This window comes from Anabrus simplex, chromosome 1 (assembly GCF_040414725.1).
Source record: "Anabrus simplex isolate iqAnaSimp1 chromosome 1, ASM4041472v1, whole genome shotgun sequence".
Classification (NCBI taxonomy): domain Eukaryota; kingdom Metazoa; phylum Arthropoda; class Insecta; order Orthoptera; family Tettigoniidae; genus Anabrus; species Anabrus simplex.
Genome location: NC_090265.1, coordinates 664,068,544 through 664,087,905, shown reverse-complemented (window position 1 = coordinate 664,087,905; position 19,362 = coordinate 664,068,544). Strand labels below are relative to the sequence as shown.

The following is a 19,362-nucleotide window of genomic DNA, read 5'->3' as shown; positions in this document are numbered from 1 at the left end:
CCACTTTCACCCAAATACTGGATATTTACTCCCATATATGGTCACCATTGCTGTACTTAATTTTACATCGTCTACCAGCTTCGATGCAGACTGTGGTGATCTTTCTACATTGTCTTACCTACCACCACTCTAGTCAATGAACATGTGACCACTGCAGTGCCTGCAAAACCCATAACATGGATCTTCCTGTCCCCATTCATATCTGGCTCTATCACTTCATATCTGATGATTACCTCACAATCCTTCAACACTTACCCCTATCTCCCTACCCTCTTAGAGAGTACAAAGATGGACATTAACTGGTACTCCGGTCTAGGAAAGCACCTGGCTATAACCTAAGATAACTGCTCCTGTTTTCCATTCTCTTGTCTCATCTATCTTCCCCTTCCCTTTACCTCACAACAGCATCTACTAGTCAATGATGGTCATCACAATTCTTATTCTATTCCATCCTCTACTGACAAATGATACAGTTGAAATGTGTATTATCTCCCCTGCTATCTAATCCATATTCTGAGCAGATCTACTGAGCTGCTCTTCAAGAAGTGGAAGATGGAGTAAAAGTTAATGGTAGGCTGATCAACAATCTGAGGTACGCAGATCACACTGTCATCTTGGCTGACAGTACAGAAGGTCTTCAGCATGTGGTAGACAGAATCATAGCAGAAGGGGAAAAACTTGGTCTCAAAAATAACACTGACAAGACCAAGGTGATGGCCATTTCCAGAACACGTAACACACCATTCTTATGACCATTTATGGGGAACCGGTTGAACAAGTTCAAGTACTTCGGCAGCTGGATTACTGAGGACTTAGATCCGGATTTAGAGATCCTTGTATGAATAGATATGGCTTGTACTAGCTTTCTGAAAATGAGGAATCTACTGTGTGACAGAACCCTCAGTTTGGAGACACGTCACATCTTCCTCAAATGCTACGTATATTCAGTACTTCTGTACAGCACTGAAGCATGGAATCTGAAATGTAACACCATTAAGAGAATAAATGCCTTCGAGATGTGGGTGTTTGAGAAGGATGTTACGGATCTCATGGACTGACGACGTCTCCAATGCTGCCATACTCAAGCGCATGAGGAAGGAATGTTGACGTGTACAATCAAGAAAAGAAAGACAGCCTACCTTGGGCATATTGTAAGGAATGAAAAGTACAACCTACTTAAATCGATCACGTAGGGTAAAATTGATGGACGCAGGAAACATTCTTGGCTGAGGAACTTAAACAGGATTGGACAGGACTAAATTCTAGCAGACTGATGAGGACAGCCAAACATCATACAGACTTTGCTGTGATTGCAGCCAACATTCATTAATGAAGAAGGTACTACAAGAAGTAGAAGAAAAAGAAGATGTTTTCTTTGTGTGTACTCTATCCACACATGCTTACATGCTTTCTATACATACATATTTTACTCTAGTTAGCTTTCTTACATAGCAAGTGAGTACTTTTCTGGAAAATTTTATCATCTTTTGAATGAATATTAACATTCAAGAATTTCTTCACAGTTTTTTGCTGAATTGACAAGTGGATGGAGAAGATACATTGTGTTATACATTCTGTCCCCATAACCTAAAATTAACACCGGTATTAAGACTGTTCAGTGTAGATGCATTTCTACTACTGCCTCTCTGGCAACTGATGTACTGGTATTTTATAAAGCCTTCTTCCGAGTGTGTATCAACTCACCTACAATGTTGGCTGACACTGTTTTCAGAAGGTAGAGTCCCAGGAGACATGCTTTGCTGAAGAATGTCGAGGTTCTTGTGTGCACGTTCCAGGAACTTCACCACTTCCTCCATTACTTCTCGATACATCTGACGGCTTGACTCAGTCTGGAAAAAGATATAACATAACAGAAGTTGATTAATTAGTTGTATAGTAACAATGAATACAATGTTATTTTAGCAGAGAATTGGGAAGTGACCAGGGGCATAACCTTAGGGCTTGTGATGAAGGCGGGACCGGGCCTTTAAGGGGTCCCGCAGACTCCTCGCAAAATAATAAAAATGACATAGTTGTTGATTCCCATAGGGAACCTGAAATATTTGTCCCAAACAAGTAAATTTATAATACTGTACCAATATAAATGGTCCGTTATTGGACATTATAAATTTTCCAGCTAACTCATTCCTGGTTGTCAGTGTTTCATCCCCATGTAGCCTACACAGTGGCCTCCACAGTATGCACTAGCCATGCATCTTGGTGAGTGTGTTAAGTATCAACTGAAGAGCCCAACTTAGCACATGGGGGAAAAATGCTGGCAAGCAGGAATGAGTTAGCTGGAAAATTTATAATTTCCAATAACAGACCATTTATATTGGTATTATAAATTTACTCATTCGGGACAAATATTTCAGGTTCCCTATGGGAATCAACATCTATATCATCTGATGGCCAAGCAGGCATCAATTTCTGATAATGAGACAAAGTCTCTCATAGTGCAATGGCACTGCCGGTGGCTCCAAGTAGCCTATGCAGTGGCCTCCACGGTATGCACTAGCCATGAGTCTTGGTGGGTGTGCTAAGTACCAACTGATGAGCCCAACTTAGCACACGGGGGCGAAACGCTGGCAACCGGGAATTAGTTAGCTGGAAAATTTATAATGTCCAACAACAGACCATTTATATTATTATAAATAATAAAAATAATACAGCCTAATGTCACTTTGCAGGGAAATGATGAGGGGACTTTTATAGAATCAGTCTAAATAGTTGTTTGGTTTTTACAATTTGTACGTTGAGGAATTGCCACTTGGTTGCATCTAGCAGCAGTTTATTGTACCGAATGTAACACAGCACAGCTGTAAACAATGCTTGTCCTTGCCATCTCTCGCAACACCGCGACACGCTTCTCAGAAAAGACCTGCACCAAATTATTGAAACATAATTACAACAATGAAAACAGATACCAAAATATCATATTTTAGTTAGAAAATGATGCTTTGTTGACGTGTAGTGCACCTGAGATTGTATTAAGCACAAAATTTGCTGAACATTTAACTTTCGACACACATTTAATAGACAACAATGGATAATGCCAATAAGAGTTTGGTGTAGCAGCAGTCAACTGAGTTTCAAACCAGCTGTCTCGGCGCTATGTTAATAATAGACTAGGCTTATCAGTTTTGCGGTTTGATATATTTCAAACTTTATTTGAATAGTTTTTAATTTAATTTTGTTTTTTCTTTATAATTAAATAAATTATTATAACCAAGACTTCAGTATCAATTGCAGAGTATAGTTCTGTAGTTACAGGAAAATAAAACTAATTAAAATTAAGTACGAACATCTAAGTGGTTCATGATTGCCAGTTCAGCAGCTCAGCTGTTAAACCATGGAGGCAGTCAAATAAAACCTATTAGACATTATTTGTTAATAATCTTACAATAATTAATCCCTTTATTTATATAAATTAATAGTATATTACATTACTTCTACTTACTGTAATTACATTTATATTAGTTATTCATAGGGTTTTACATTTTATATGAGGGGGGCCCGGGCCGTATCGCATTCGTTACACCCATCAAAGTGACATAAGAGAACTCCTAAATATATGACTATGAATAATGAAGGAAACCAGCGCTGCATACAACAAACTGAGAACCTTCGCTTACCAAGACGACTGCTACCCACCCAGATGGCCTGCAGATATTGGAGTGTCACGTGGTGTAATGACATCCTCAGCCATATTGCTTGGCTTTTGTGACTGGGCCACTGGCTCTCATACCAGGTAGCTCCTCAATTGGTCTCATGAGGTTGAGTAGTAAACCATGTTCCAGCCCTCAGTCCAGAAGTAAACTCAGGGTCTCCTGGTAAAAGCCAAACATCATCATGTCCCCATTTCCCTCGTACAGCTCTCACCGCATTGGGATCTTTATGGCACCTTTTCATCTTCCTCTCTCGAACCACCAATGTTCCTCCTTAACTGAGTTCCAGTCCAAGTTTCTTCCCATTATACTATTCTTGATTTTTTTCAATCACCTTAGTCTGGGTCTCCCTGCTGCCCTCTCTCCTTCTACCTGGGTCTACATCATCTGTTTCAACATCCTTCCCTTTTCCATCTTCTTAACATGTCCAAACCATCTAAGTTTATCCCTTCTTATCACTTTATCACCCTTTATCACTTTATCACCCTTTATCACTTTATCACCCTTTATCACTTCTTAAAAATTTAATTTCACTGGCCTCAATTTTATTTTCCTGTCTTTTTGTCATGTCTAAGCTGTCAACCATATAACATCGTTGTTGTCCATGTATTACTTCTGGTCTTATAGCAAATTTATAAACTCTTCTCTCATATAGAAATGCTGATTAATTTCCTGCAATTCATTCATCCTGTTTGCACTCTGTGGCCTATCACTACTTTCATATTTGCATTACTGACAATGGTCAATCAGGGACAATGCCGTACCCAGGATTTCTATCAGAGGGGGTTAAGATTTGGGGAGGGGGGTCTCCTGAAAACAAAAACTATAGTAAGTAACAAATATATTTACTTTCAAATAGGTTTTACAAAAATAAAAGTTTGAAATAGTTTTAGAGCAGTACCTTTTACAACTTAACAGGTGTAGTAGAAACGTAAATTCATAGTGGTCTGGTGGGCAGAACACACTTTAACACGTGCGTGCAGTGCAACACAAAGATTTTTGTAATTTGTTTAAAAATGGAGGTAACAAAATGTTTCAATGCAAGTATTAAAAATATTTAGAGGTTTGATTTTTTTTAAACTTCTAGCAGCTCGATAATATGAAATGTTTCTACGTTTATTGAAATTGATTTTTATGGTACAAAATGTATTAAGAACATAAAAAAACGGTTTGTATATCTTATCAAAATTGAAATTTCCAGTTATGTTATCAGGAAATTTGCTAACTATATATATATATTTTATAGGTTAAATACAATTTTTTATTTTCAAAATGCTTGTTTTTATAATACTGTATTTCTAATTTACTGTAGGCTATTTCAAAACCTGTATATGCTGTTTAAATATGTCAAGTTTACTTTCATATTGGAGGGGGTTTACCCCCCTCCCTAACCTCCCCCTCCTGGGATATTTGAAATAGTTCACTTGTATGAATCCTTGTCTATCTATCTATCTATCTATCTATCTATCTATCTATCTATCTATCTATCTATCTATCTATCTATCTATCTATCTATCTATCTATCTATCTATCTATCTAAACTGCTTCATCTCTGTTACCTCCAAAAGACACATTCAGATTGACATTTTAACAGACCAGACAAAGCATGCCTGGTGGCCATAATAGTCAAGTTGATAAATTTCCAATTTCTGTGAAAGTATTTAAGAAACAAATGCGTAAGCAACTGATAGGGAATCTGCCACTTAGGCAACTGCCCTAAATGCAGATCTGTGGGGACTGACTGACTTTTTAATTTATTTGCAATTTGTTTTACATCACACTGACACAGATAGGTCTTATGGTGGCAATGGGATAGGAAAGAGCTAGGAGTGGGAAGGAAGCAACCGTTGCCTTAATTAAGGTACAGCCCCAGCATTTGCCTGGTGTGAAATGGGAAACCACAGAAAATCACCATCAGGGCTGCCAAAGTTGGGTTCGAACACACTATCTCCCGAATTCAAGCTGATACCTGGGTGATAGACTGAAGACTGACTGATGAAGTCTATATGGTCAGACACCGTCATTAGACGGTTTGAGTTCCGTTGATAGAAAAATTTTCACCATCAGAACATTGAACAGCAGGTGGTAGTATACAATTTCTAATCACTAGGTTGCATGCCAAAAGCTTGGATTCTATTCCAAATCTCTCTAGTGTCCATATGGAGTGAGGGCATATAACGCTGTTGATGGTGATTCGTCCGTCGGATGGAGACATTAAGCCTTGAACAGACCCCTTGGTATTATTCAACAGGAGTAGGCTATGTGCCGACACCCTAACCGTACCTCATCATTATCATCACCCCACGTCCGACTCGTTGGCTGAACGGTCAGCGTACTGGCCTTCGGTTCAGAGGGTCCCGGATTCGATTCCCGGCCGGGTCGGGGATTTTAACCTTAATTGGTTAATTCCTACGGCACGGGGGCTGGGCGTATGTGTTGTCTTCATCATCATTTCATCCTCATCACGACGCGCAGGTCGCCTACGGGAGTCAAATAGAAAGACCTGCAGCTGGCGAGTCGAACCCGTCCTGGGATATCCCGGCACTAAAAGCCATACGACATTTCATTTCATTTCATTACCCCACATACGAATGCGCAGGTTGCCGATGGGAGTCAAACTGGAAAACCTTCACTAGGCGAACCGGACATGGCCTCAGACACTCCCGGTACTAAAAATCATACGATAAATAAATAAGCAGCCCACACACACTTTTCGTCTCGCGAAGACCAAAGAAGATTGAAATTAGCGTAAATTTTGGTCAGCTTCCTTGAAGTGAACCCCGACTGACAACGGCTTTTCTAATCACTGTTTTATATTGAGAGTTTCGATAATTTTGAGAAAAACGTCAATAAGGATGCCTAACGAATATAGGATTTTCGGTTATGAACCATGTAACATGCGGTAATTTTTTTTTATCTTCATCCTTCAAGAAGGACGTGTCTGATTAGTTCTCTTCCTTAGAAGAAGGGTTTTGTCAGTTTCGGTCTTGTTTTCATCGTCTGTTTTAGTTTTCGTGTGTGTTAGTTATTGCCATTATTACTGAAATACTGCTCAACTTTATGTCTGCGAGTTTTCTTTTTTTTTAAACAGCAAGCAAGCTTGTAGTTTTACGTGCCGGTTGATAATGCGATCATAATCATGGGACATCCATTTTTGTGTGAAATCAGAACCAGAAGGACACGACTTTGCATTTAAAATATCTCACATGCTTTGGCCCGTATTCGAACCGCGGCCGCCTTGGTGAGAAGCCACAGAGCCAACACGTCCTGAAACTCCAAAAGAAAAGAAAATAATGGGCTCCTCTTCGTGGTGTTTCTCTATATTCCTAAGAACCAAGAAAGATTCTGTTTCCTTTTTATATGCAAAATATCTTTTTAATTAATAAGAAATCCCCATGACCGGTTCTTTGGCTGTATGGTCATCGTTGAGGTCTTCGGTTCACAGAGCCCCGGGTTCAATTCCAGGCCGTGTTGGGGATTTTAACTGCGTATAGTTACTTCCTCTAGCCCGGGGATAGAATGTTTGTGTCCGTCTTAATATGCATCTTCATATAAACACGTCACAGAAACATGTGAAAGTGAACACATACTTTCCCATATGGTTGGTGTCAGGAAGCGCATCCGGCCGTAAAACTTGGCCACATCCACATTAAGTGCCGACTCCAAGAAATTGAAAAAATGCCTAGAAGAAGAAGAAAACCTCAGGCAATTCCGTTAGTAATCGAGTTGTAGGTGGAGATAAACATAATGCCCATCATAAAGTTCATGGAATCGTCGTCGTCGTCTTCTTCTTCTTCTTCTTCTTCTTCTTCTTCTTCTTAGCCTTATCCCAATTACTTGGTGTCGGCATTATGAGCGGATGAAGCCCAGGTTTTCGGCTGAATATGTTTCCTGATTCCAATCCTATGCGTACGGGTGTATTTGCTACAGCGTGTGTCTGCGTTAGTTAGGGTAAGGTGATGTGCTGTGTGAATATGAAGAGATGTACATTTAGACAAACCGAAGGACACTAAGCTAACCATTCAGCCAAGGAAGCAGACAAGTACAATGACGGAATGCTTATAATAACAATGTCACTTCTTATCAAGTGGCCAAGCGAGTTGGCCGTGCGGTTAGGTGCGCGCAGCTGTGAGCCTGCATTTGGGAGATAGTGGATTCGAACCCCACTGTCGGCAGCCTTGAAGATGTTTTTTTCATGGTTTCCCTATTTCAATCCAGCCTGTATCTTAATTAAGGCCACGGCCGCTTCCTTCCCACTCCTAGCCCTTTCCTATCCCATCGTCACCATAAGATCTATCTGTGTCGGTGCAACGTAAAGCCCACTGTAATTTTAAAAACTTACCAAGTGACATTTTAAAGGGCCATTTAATGAGGAGTGTGAGCCAAATACGGATGCTCTTCAGCTTTCTTAAAGAATGTACGAGGCAAAATTCGGTTACAACCCGAAACTTTATGTTGTAAAAAACCACAACAATCCATGAATCACGTTTAAATGAAGAGTAATTGCAGTGCACGATAAATGAGCAAATTACCGAGCATTTCAAGCGTTCAAGAGCTATTCATAACTGCAGTCTCATTAAGCAATTATCATTTCCGCATATTTAGTTTCATGGAGTACCTCTTGTGGAGAAACACAGAATTCCAGTGCTAGTAATATAAAATGTGTTTTACTAGTATAGAGTCAGATGTTCTATGATCCTAAACAGCAAATTTAAATGGCAGTGAGTAATGGATTTTTTTTTCAACGACAGGAGAGAATTAGCAATAATACAGCATGTTTATTTTATGGGTGACTTCTCTCCTTGTAGGAGACAGAGCACCTGCATTTGACTGGAATCTCATCAGGCAATGATGATGCTTCAGTTTTATAGCATAGATCATTAACCCCAAAATGAGAGAGAAAAGCACGCTGGCTACTTGGTGATAATGGTGACTATCAGGATTCGCCTCGGATGTTTACGACCTAAGATTTGCCCAAATATGCAGGAAAATATGCTCTTAAAAATAGCAAAATATAACCCAAATATGGAAAATATAACCAAATATATGCACTTTCAACTAATGATAGTCTGACACTAGTTCTTTTATATTAAATATGGAATTTATTATAGTGTGAATGAGTGAGCAACATTTCTTTATGGATGAATGAAAAAGAGTCGTCCGCCTCTGTTGTGTAGTGATTAGCGTGATTAGGTGCCACCCCCGGAGGCCCGGGTTCGATTCCCGGCTCTGCCACGAAATTTGAAAAGTGGTACGAGGGCTGGAACGGGGTCCACTCAGCCTCGGGAGGTCAACTGAGTAGAGGTGGGTTCGATTCCCACCTCAGCCATCCTGGAAGTGATTTTCCGTGGTTTCCCACTTCTCCTCCAGGCGAATGCCGGGATGGTACCTAACTTAAGGCCACGGCCGCTTCCTTCCCTCTTCCTTGCCTATCCCTTCCAATCTTCCCATCCCTCCACAAGGCCCCTGTTCAGCATAGCAGGTGAGGCCGCCTGGGCGAGGTACTGGTCATACTCCCCAGTTGTATCCCCCGACCAAGAGTCTGAAGCTCCAGGACACTGCCCTTGAGGCGGTAGAGGTGGGATCCCTCGCTATGTCCGAGGGAAAAACCGAACCTGGAGGGTAAACAGATTATGATGATGATGATGATGATGATGATGATGATGAACTTTGTTATTTATCACCTTAGAACAAGAGTCGCATCGTCAAAACACTTCTGTTTGGTCGGTTTCCAACAAAGTTGTAGGTCAGATTTCAGATATGAAGTAGAAATGTAATATGAAAGCATTTCAGGTTACATTCATCCAGGAGCTTGCTTGTTATTATATTTTCAAGTATTGTTAGGGAGTATTTGGGTATGAATTGTAGGCTAGAGTATTCTAATTTAATAAAAAACAAACCAAACCCCATGGCGCATCAGCCCCGAAGGGCCATGGCTTACCAAGTGACCGCTGCTCAGCCTGAAGGTCTGCAGATTATGAGGTGTCGTGTGGTCAGCACGACGAATTCTCTCGGCCGATATTCTTGCCTTCCTAGGCCGGGGCTGCTATCTCACCGTCAGATAGCTCCTCAACTGTAATCACGTAGGCTGAATAGACCTCGAATCAGCTCTCAGATCAAGGTAAAAATCACTGACCTGGCCGGGAATCGAGCCCGGGGCCTCCTCGGGGCCGGCATTCTACTTCTTATTAAAACAGAAAATCGCTTTCAAAAGTCAGCTTCTCAGAGTTCTTAATTCTCTCCTTTGATATGTATCTTACAAGGGGGCATTCCCTACTCGTCACCACCGATTTCGCTCAAATTTATAGAACATGCAGGGCTTGGCTAGAAATGAAAGTACCCGAAGTGGGAACTCCAGATGGCCAAGCGTATAGAAAAAAAAAAATGTTGACGCGGCTCTCGCATCGTATAAGCCACTTACGTTAGCGCGCACGCCGAACAGTTGTTGGCGTAGCGGTAAGAGCTCGGACTGGTAATTCGATGGTCTTGGGTTCGACTGCACGAGTGAATACTGGTTTTTTCTGTCAACTTTTATATTATTCATTTTCCAATTACGCAAAGAGGCGAATAATTTATTTTATTTATTTATATGCAAAAGGCATAGAAAAGGTAAAAAACTGGAATTTCATTGTCAGACTTTTTTTCTACCTGTGGCAAAAATCTATTGTTTGTGTACAGCCGCCAGGAGCAACCTTCACTTGTCGGGTGAAAACGAATCTTACAGCGAAACGACTATTCACGTTTATGGCACATTCCGCAAGGAGGGGAGATAACCAGTAAAGGAGAAAAAAAGAAGAATTTCTGTTTGAACACGTCGGGAAAGTTCGCAACTCCAAATTTTCTACAATTGTGCGCTCATTAAAAAAAATACGTCCTATATGCCTTTTGCATATAAATAAAATAAATTAAAATAAATGAATAATATAAAAATTGAGAAAAATATTCTACACATGGGGAGCCGAACTCACGACCATCTAATTACTAGTCCAAGCCCTTTCGGCTACGCCAATTACTGCTCGGCTTCCGCAGTAACGAAAGTGGCTTATACGGTGCGAGAGCCGCTTCAACATTTTTATTTTCTATACGCTTGGCCATCTGGAGTTCCCACTTCGGGTCCTTTCATTTCTAGCCAAGCCCTGCATGTTCTATAAATTTGAGCGAAATCGGTGGTGACGAGTAATCATTAGTGATCATTAGAGGACGAAGATTACTTGATAAAATGAATGGTTTAGATAAGGTTACCATAAATATAAATATTCTAAATTAATGATTACAATAGGATCAATTGTATACAGTTTTTGTTAAAAATACAAATGATTTATCTGATTTTTTATATCTATTCCTACCCCTTGGTTGAATGTTCAGAGTACTGCCACTCGATTCAAAGGGACCCGCGTTCGATTCCCGGCCGGTCGGAGATTTTAATCGCTTCTGATTCTCTTGGCTCGGGGACTGGGTGTTTCTGTATGTCCCAACACTCTCCTCTTCATATTCAGACAACACACCACACTACCAACCATCACAGAAACACGTAATAGTGATTACATCTCTCCATTTAGGGTTGCAGTCAGGAAGGGTACCCAGCCGTAAAACAGGGACAAATTCACATGTGTGACGCAGTTTGCACCTGCGATCCCACAGGTGTGGGAAAAGCGGTAGAAGAATAAGGCACAATTTATTATGCTTTCTTACTGTACTACTTAAATTAAAAGAACTAGTAAGGAAATTAATTGAATTCTACTAGTCTCTATCATAAATTCATTATCAGCCATTAAACTCTGGTCAGTACCGACGATATTGTTAATATAATTGCAGTCTTACAGAAGGGTGACAGAGACTACATCGCTGCTCCTACAAACCACTGAAAATCGTATTAGTTATGGGAATTAAGAATGTGCCGACAGACACCGTGGGCACATATTTCACTAAAGTAAAGTACAGACAAAATATATTTTTTAAAGAATTTGTTTTACGTCGCACCGACACAGATAGGCCTTATGGCGACGATGGAATAGGAAAGGGCTAGGAGTTGGAAGGAAGCGGCCGTGGCCTTAGTTAAAGCATAGCCCCAGCATTTGTCTGGTGTGAAAATGGCAAACCACGGAAAACCATCTTCAGGGCTGTCAGCAGTGGGGTTCGAACTCACTGTCTCCCGGATGCAAGCTCACAGCTGCGCACCTCTAACCGCACGGCCAACTCGCGGTCAGAAAACTTACATAGTACCTCTTATGCCCCATTCGCAGTAGCGGTGCTAAGACGCTCCCCGCTCTCCCCCCCTGTAATAATTAAAAGTGGGCCCCTCGATTCCTGACAGGGAAAGTTACAAGTTTATTTCGTAGTGCAAGATTGTGTACTATTACAAAGAACAGCAACGATGATGATGATGATGATAATAATAATAATAATAATAATAATAATAATAATAATAATAATAATAATAATAATAAGAATAAGAATAATTGTACCGGGAGGTACACCTCAACGCCACCCATTCAAATTTAGCGCCTAAAGAACTCCTCTATTGGTAAAACAGTGAAACTGAAACTACACCTACTTATAAATTTAATCAGAAGATGTCACCACTAAAATATCGAGTAATTTTGTTATTTTGCAGTTGCCTACACTGACTGAATTTATCAGTGTTTTGGTTGCCATTCATCGAGAAGTTTGGACATTTTCCCACAGATGACACTACAAAAACTATGATCATGCACCCTGGTGCGAAGTGAAAGAACTTTTGATTTAAAGAAGTTTTGTATTCATAAGTTTTTCTAATTGATGTTAATTTATTTTTGGGTTGGCAATATTTTCTTTTCCTGTCAGACAGTTTTGAATCTAGCCAATCCACAATTTCTGAATTCATTTTCTACCAATCACTGGCTTCTTGTTCGATCCTGTAACTTTGAATTGGACCAATTAAATTGAGAGAGTGTGGCTGGTTTATTCATGAATGATCTCGAACCTTCCCTGAGGCTTTATAAACTGCGGCTTTTCACGTCTCTTGGCCAATTGATCGTCATCTTACTAAGTGTGTGTGTCAAAGCAGGAGGCGAGCGGCCTCTCTCATCAGGCAGCAGTACATCTACAAGGTAGTGGCCACATAACATCTTTCTTTCTTTCTTTCTTTCTTTCTTTCTTGCTAACTCCGCAGTTTAATCCGAGGGAAAGGTCCGAATCGTTAACTATGTAACCTTCTTTTCTAAAATGTAACTTCTGCCGGCTCTTGTAAAAAGGTTCATAAAATCTTCGACTGGAAATCGGGGATAGGGAGTGATGTACCCTCTCGAGCTCCCCTTCATTTTGGTTTGAGGTGACTACGTTTTGTAACTGTTTTTCTTCCTTTCCGTAATGCATTAATTTACCCTTATACGAGTCACCTCAGTAGTTTGGGAATAGCCCCTGTTTCATCGGCCTAGTGCCCTTTAGGTTTTAAGAGTTCATATCTAGGAGTGCAAGCATACGCCTCCATTCATTTTGTGTTCGGGCCATTTAACCGTTATTCTTTTTACGTGAAGGCCCAGTAGGTTGGGCATTAAATACCCCTGTATAATAATTTTCCAATTGTAAGTTGTGCCTCGAGAGGCCAGGAAGTGTACGTTGGTGTTGCCTTGAGTAGGCTTGGAAAACTGAGAGCATGTTAGCTCTTTTTCAAAGTAAGATTAATGAATGCCTCTTGAAGGCTAGATGTTGTAATTTTGGGAGCAAGTGCTCTTTGAATTAGGGGATTTCTGCCCTTGTATACATTTGTGCTCTTTTCTAAATTTGAGCTAGGAGCTCAGGAAAAGTAAAGCGACGACTTGAAGCCCACGATCTGTTAAAACCACTGATCTTGTCTTTCCTAGACTTGTTTTATGATTGCTACTAGTACCTGTAGTATTGTCATGAAAAAATGGTTAAGTTTGAAGTTCTAAAAGAAATATAACCTTTGTTAAAGTTTTAAATCTATTCTTGACATTGTAGTTAGAACCATTCACCCCAGCACCTTCTTTAACCTCTTTCTGCTCCACGGGTAACCCCGTAACAATAATAATAGCAGTAAGTTACACAATTTAGTTTTCGAATCCGAAGGAATTAAAAATAATACACGTATGCGACACACACACACACACACACACACACACACACACACACACACACACACACACACAAGAAATGCAGATTGCAATTATAGTAACCAAACACGCTGACCGTCACAACATTAAGAAATAATGTTCCTAGGACCAAATAATTTACAACTCAACCGTCCATCGAAGGCCTACTTAGCTACACTGACTGCCGAGAGTTATAAACAGGCTCGAGACTTCAGTATTTAGAGTTTAGGTAAGGAGGATGTCTTGGTTATTGCATCTTCGCTGACTACTGGGTTCTCAGATTTGGCTGATTACGCTACTTCAAAGGCCTTGTTGATTGTTGTGAGTGATAGAAAGGGATGGTTATTATTGGAACAGGTTGGGAAAGCCGCATTCTTTCAGAAATAACTACCATACTCCTATTGACGAGAGAAGCTCTGCACTACGATGGCCTACGTCATAAAAATAATACTGTGTTGTGTGCTGTAGCTTTAGCAATATGTAAAATCACTCTTCGGCTGCTGAATTAAGAAACAGTCATCGCCCCCTCTCCTCACCCGCCCCGCGGGGTCTGTGGGGTCCTTACCGCCGCCACTGCCCATTCATCTCAGCATTTTTGTGTCTAGCAGTGTCCTTATCCTGCTGGACATTAGAAGGCTTTATACGAACACTTACTTTAACTTTGCAGAAGAAGATTTTTCCTTCGGCAGAGAAACATTCCTCCCCGAACTCTTTAACGTAGTTTCTTAATTTAATACTTTCCCTACACTTTCTTTATGTAACATTACATCAGATCTATCACTGTTAATTAACTATGAAGACTTGAAAAAAAAATTCTGTTGAAATGTTTAAGAAAGATGAGGGGAGAAAAGTAATTTAGGTGTTACCTGCAGTGATCGCGAGCCACAAGTTGCTAAGACAGGTAAGATGATAAGCCGTTGTTGTATTTCCTTGTCTCTTAACAATGGCAGCATTCCAGTGTACGGAACCGAAAATCTTGCTCTAAATAAAGTTATTCTAAAACTAGTGATGTAACTACTACTATTAATGTTTTCATTCCTCCCCTGAACGGAGAGGAGGACCTCCTAGATGGTGATGCCGTTCCTCAGGCCAGGAAATTTGCTACGGTGAAGGAGATGCACTGAGAAGGTGAGAGTGTTGGTGGCCATGGCCTATACTAGGAACTGTCCCGGCATTCAACTTAGTGCAGGGGAATGGAAAACCACAGAAAACCATTCTCAGGACAGCCGACAGTGGGGACCGGCCCCTCTCCGTCTCCCGAATGCAGAGGCGTAGAACCACGGCAGAGCCGCGGCCACCCCTCTTTGCTCGGTAGGCCGATCGGAGTGCTGGGCTGTCGGACAACGCACCAGCCGAGACCCACTCTGCACCCGCCGATGTGATGTAACTACTACTACTAAAATGTTTTCATTCCTCCCCTGAAGGGGGAGGCGGGCCTCCTAGACGGTGACGCCGTCTCTCAGGCCAGGAGATTTGTATCGGAGAAGAAGATGTGTGGAGAAGGTGAGAGGGTTGGCGGCCGTGGCCTAAACTAGGAACTGCCCCGACATTTGCCTTAGTACAGGAGAATGGAAAACCACGGAAAACCATTCTCAGGACGGCCGAGAGTGGGGACAGCCCCTCTCCGTCTCCCGAATACAGAGGCGTAGAGCCACGGTAGACCTCTCCTCTGCTCGGTTGGCCGTTCGGATTGCAGAGCTGTCGGACCACGGACCAGCCGTGGCCACTTGTGGGCCGAAATCTACTCTGCATGCGCCCATCAGCCGAGATAAAATAAGCGTCTATTATTCAGCTTTGAGGCTCGAGCTTCAAGTCTCACGCAGTGCCACAAACACATTTACACAAGCAACCATCGGTCATCTCATTCAAAGTACAGTACATTTTTCCGTGCAATATATCACGAAAATATGACCTTGAAAATGAAAATCCTCAGACTGTTTCAAGTCATTCGATCGGGTCAAGAATGGAATGAATGAACCCCCTCATCTAGCGGCAAGGATAGGAATCGTGCCGGCTGCCGAAGCCTGTCGCACTGCTCTAGGGCAATTATTGACTGACAGATGAAATGAAATGATATTGCAGAGTGTTGCTGGAATGAAAGATGACAGGGAAAACTAGAGTACCCGGAGAAAAACCTGTCCTACTTCCGCTTTGTCCAGCACAAATATCACATGGAGTGACGGGGATTTGAACCAGAGAATCCAGCGGTGAGAGACTGGCGCGCTGCTTCCTGAGCCAAAGAGGCTAAAATATGACCTTAAACAACTAAAATGATCGAAATATAGTCAAAAATGTTAAAATATGCATTAATATGCCCTATTTAATAAGACTAAATATGGTCAAACGCCCAATTCATGCTTACTTCCAACAAATACCCAACAAACAAAAACGGAAGACGGGGAAACTATGACATTTCCGAAACGAACCCTAGTGATTATATCTGATGTAAGGGTAAGTAGAAGTAGGCATTTATCCCCTTAAAACACTAATGAGAAGTGTCCGACCCTTCGAGAGAAAGACAATATCGGCAAAAGAAAGGGAAGGGCCGATAAGTGCACGATAATGAAAGACTTCCTCCCTAGGCCTCGCAATCATTATACCGTTGGGGTCGGGAAGGAACAAGTGTTGACCAAAAAAAGGTGGAATAAGAACATATTGAAAGTGAGTAGTTTGACACGAGTAAAACAAGTCAAAACCACACTCAGCCAGGGGATCCGCGGTCGTCAACCTACACTTCCCAGTTGAGAGCCCCTACATAAGATAAAAGCTCATCTTTTGGGAGTGAGGTACTGTACCTAGATGTCTTTCAGTATCAAGGCACATCCTGATATCGACAGGATCAGCAAATTATAACCGATGCAGCAGTGGTGATTGTTGTATAGAGGGCAAAAACAACAATGTTATTAGTTCCTAGATTTATTGAAGAAGGAAGAGAAAGACTGATAAATAAGGTTTTTTTTCTGGTGTCCTTTAATTTATTATAGGTTGTAGAATTACAAAATATGGCCGCCAAAACTGGGCTTCCTTTGAAACAAAAATCCACAGTTCTAGTCCTTCAGGCAAGCAACTGAATATTGAAAACATCCTAGGGATATGAGCTACGGATTTTAGGTAAATAAAATATAATCGAGTATGGAAACATATTCTTTATTTATTCCAAAACATTACAGTCATTTTCTTAATCAGTTTGCCTTTTTCTATCACCACGATCACTAATGTGAGTCAATGCAGAGTTTCACTTAAGCACTTATAACTACATTTGGTGAGGACATTTTTCAAAAAAAATCAAAAAAAGCCTTAGGGTATTGAATCAAGGAACACATTACGGAAAGAATTATGTAAATAAGTTAATTTGGTTAGGATTAGGATAAAAAAGTAAACGAGTAAAGAAACAAGCGATTTTAGGCTGTTTTTCCAAAATAGCATTTATGCCGGAAGTGATTTTTCGAAATTTGTTTTTTTAAAGTTTGATAGAGCTATCCAAGACTCACAATTTGAAACCTTTTCGGGCTGTTTATCCCTTCAACTTTCAGCACAATTGAGAAAATTCCTTAATTTTACGTTTTCCGTAGTACGCCCCCCCCCCCTACTTTGTCTGCTAAGAAATGATTCCAACGTTAAAACTCATGTATGGATGCGGGCAGAGCGGATCCCAGGGACAGAACTGAAACTAAATTTAGTGAAATTTATCGTGTTCAGAAATTCTCAATCCGGATGGAAATGAAAAGGAGGTAGGCCTATTACAAGAAGGGATGAGGATTGAAATGGTTCTCCGATTGTCATGAAAGCTACAAATCCAAGTTCATCTCCATTCACGCCTTAAGGTACTGCTGTACGGTGGTCAAGATAGAATACTTCCCAGTGCCAGAAACCTTGACAAGAGTGACAAACCCAGTCACTGATAAAAGAAAAAGGAGGTTCCTTAGAAAATTATCAGATCCATTAAAGTCACTGACGGAGCAACTTACCCCTCCTCCTGAGAGTCAATCAAGAGCTTTATGAGGTAAGGGGTAAGGGTTGTTCTGCCCGAAGGCAGGTCCGAACCTCCCCAGAGGTGTTCCTGAGCCGGAGTTTACGTGCGGTAGGGTGGCCAGTTCCTTTCCGCTCCTCCATTCCCTTACCCCCCACCAACAGCGCGTGGCAACCCATCCAACTCCTGACCACGCCCAATGTTGCTTAACTTCGGAGATCTCACGGAATCCGGTGTTTCAACACGGCTACGGCCGTTGGCGAGCTTTATGAAACGGTCGATATAACAACGAGGAAAACAGGACTAGCCATTTATATACAAATCAGCAGGATGGACGCGGAGAGGTGGTTCTCCAAGATACTCATTCTGTATGAAAGGGTATCTGGTCGTAAAACTGGGTCAAATCTAGAGGTAGTGCTAACCCCAAGTAATAAAAAAAATTGTTTGTCGTTCCTTCTAATTGCTAACAGTCCTAACAGACGTCATGGTATCAGAATTACGCAGCGCAGATGCTCTTTAAAGAGCTGAAGGCCTACAACACAAAGATTCCTCATTTAAACGCCACTGTTTATCACCGAACTTAGCTAGCATCAAACTCGATACCTTGGGAACAGAAGACTAATGACTAAGCACTGAGCCAGTGGGGTCCGCCAGAGTCATTTTTACTCTGATTTTATTTTGTATAATAAATTGTCCTCGCTTAGAGAAGTAAGACAACAGACTAAGGGGGCCGCCGTTGGAGCCCCGCCAATGCATGTGGTGTAAGAGAAACGGAAAGTCCTGTCGCTGTGGTTCGTATTCCAAGTAAAATTGGAGATCTCAAGCCTCTGATCACGATGCCAACAGTCACGTAAAACTACAAGCTTGCTAGAAGTAAACCAGGTCTACCTATCACCACGTTAGTATTCAGTTGGGGTAAAACGGTCGTGTGCATTCAGTAATGCCGACGTTACACTCGTCAATGCAACTATAGTTCGAATAAGTCAATGTATGTTTGATTTTGAAAACGTTAAGGCACACTTTCTTAGTTCGAAATCGATGTATAACGTTAACATCATGTCATTTGACGACATTACTGTAACTTAATACATAAAGCATCATTTTCGATTCATTGACCCAGAACTGCCGTGAGTAGTTTGAGCTGCATGTTAACGAAGAAATATACGGAACCGGGCGAACACATCTGTTACGCATCTTGCCTATATAACAGGCTCTATGAAGTGAGAACGTTTGTTCTGATTTCAGATGGTCCACAGTACTGTGAAAGTTCAAAGATAAGTCTGTGCCTTGAAATTATTGTTGCATAAGGGAAATCCTACTGAAATTCACATTTTCTGTGATTTTAGTTTAATTTACACAACATTTAAGTTGATTAACGAGCAAGCGGCTAAGCGGTTTGAGTTACGTAGATATCCAGAGATAGTGGGTTCGAACCCCCACTGTCAGCAGCCCTGAAGGTGGTTCTCCGTAGTTTCCCATTTTTACACCAGGAACACCTCAATTAAGGCCACGGACACTTCTTTCCCATCCCATCGTCACCATAAAACCTATCTGTGTCGGCACAAGGTAAAGCAAATTTTTTTAAAAAGGTTCTAATGAAGAAACTCGGAAAATGCCTAAAGGGAGCAAATAT

The 19,362-nt window shown here is 41.2% G+C and overlaps 1 protein-coding gene across 1 annotated transcript in view; it reads right to left on the bottom strand.

Moving 5' to 3' along the window:
* Nucleotides 1-19,362, bottom strand: part of LOC136885725 (uncharacterized) — a 380,798-nt gene that overhangs the window by 10,463 nt on the left and 350,973 nt on the right. Inside the window, exon 4 of the mRNA XM_067158493.2 lies at nucleotides 1,705-1,850. Coding sequence (XP_067014594.2) covers nucleotides 1,705-1,850 — 146 coding nt within the window. The remainder of the gene's footprint in view (nucleotides 1-1,704; nucleotides 1,851-19,362) is intronic.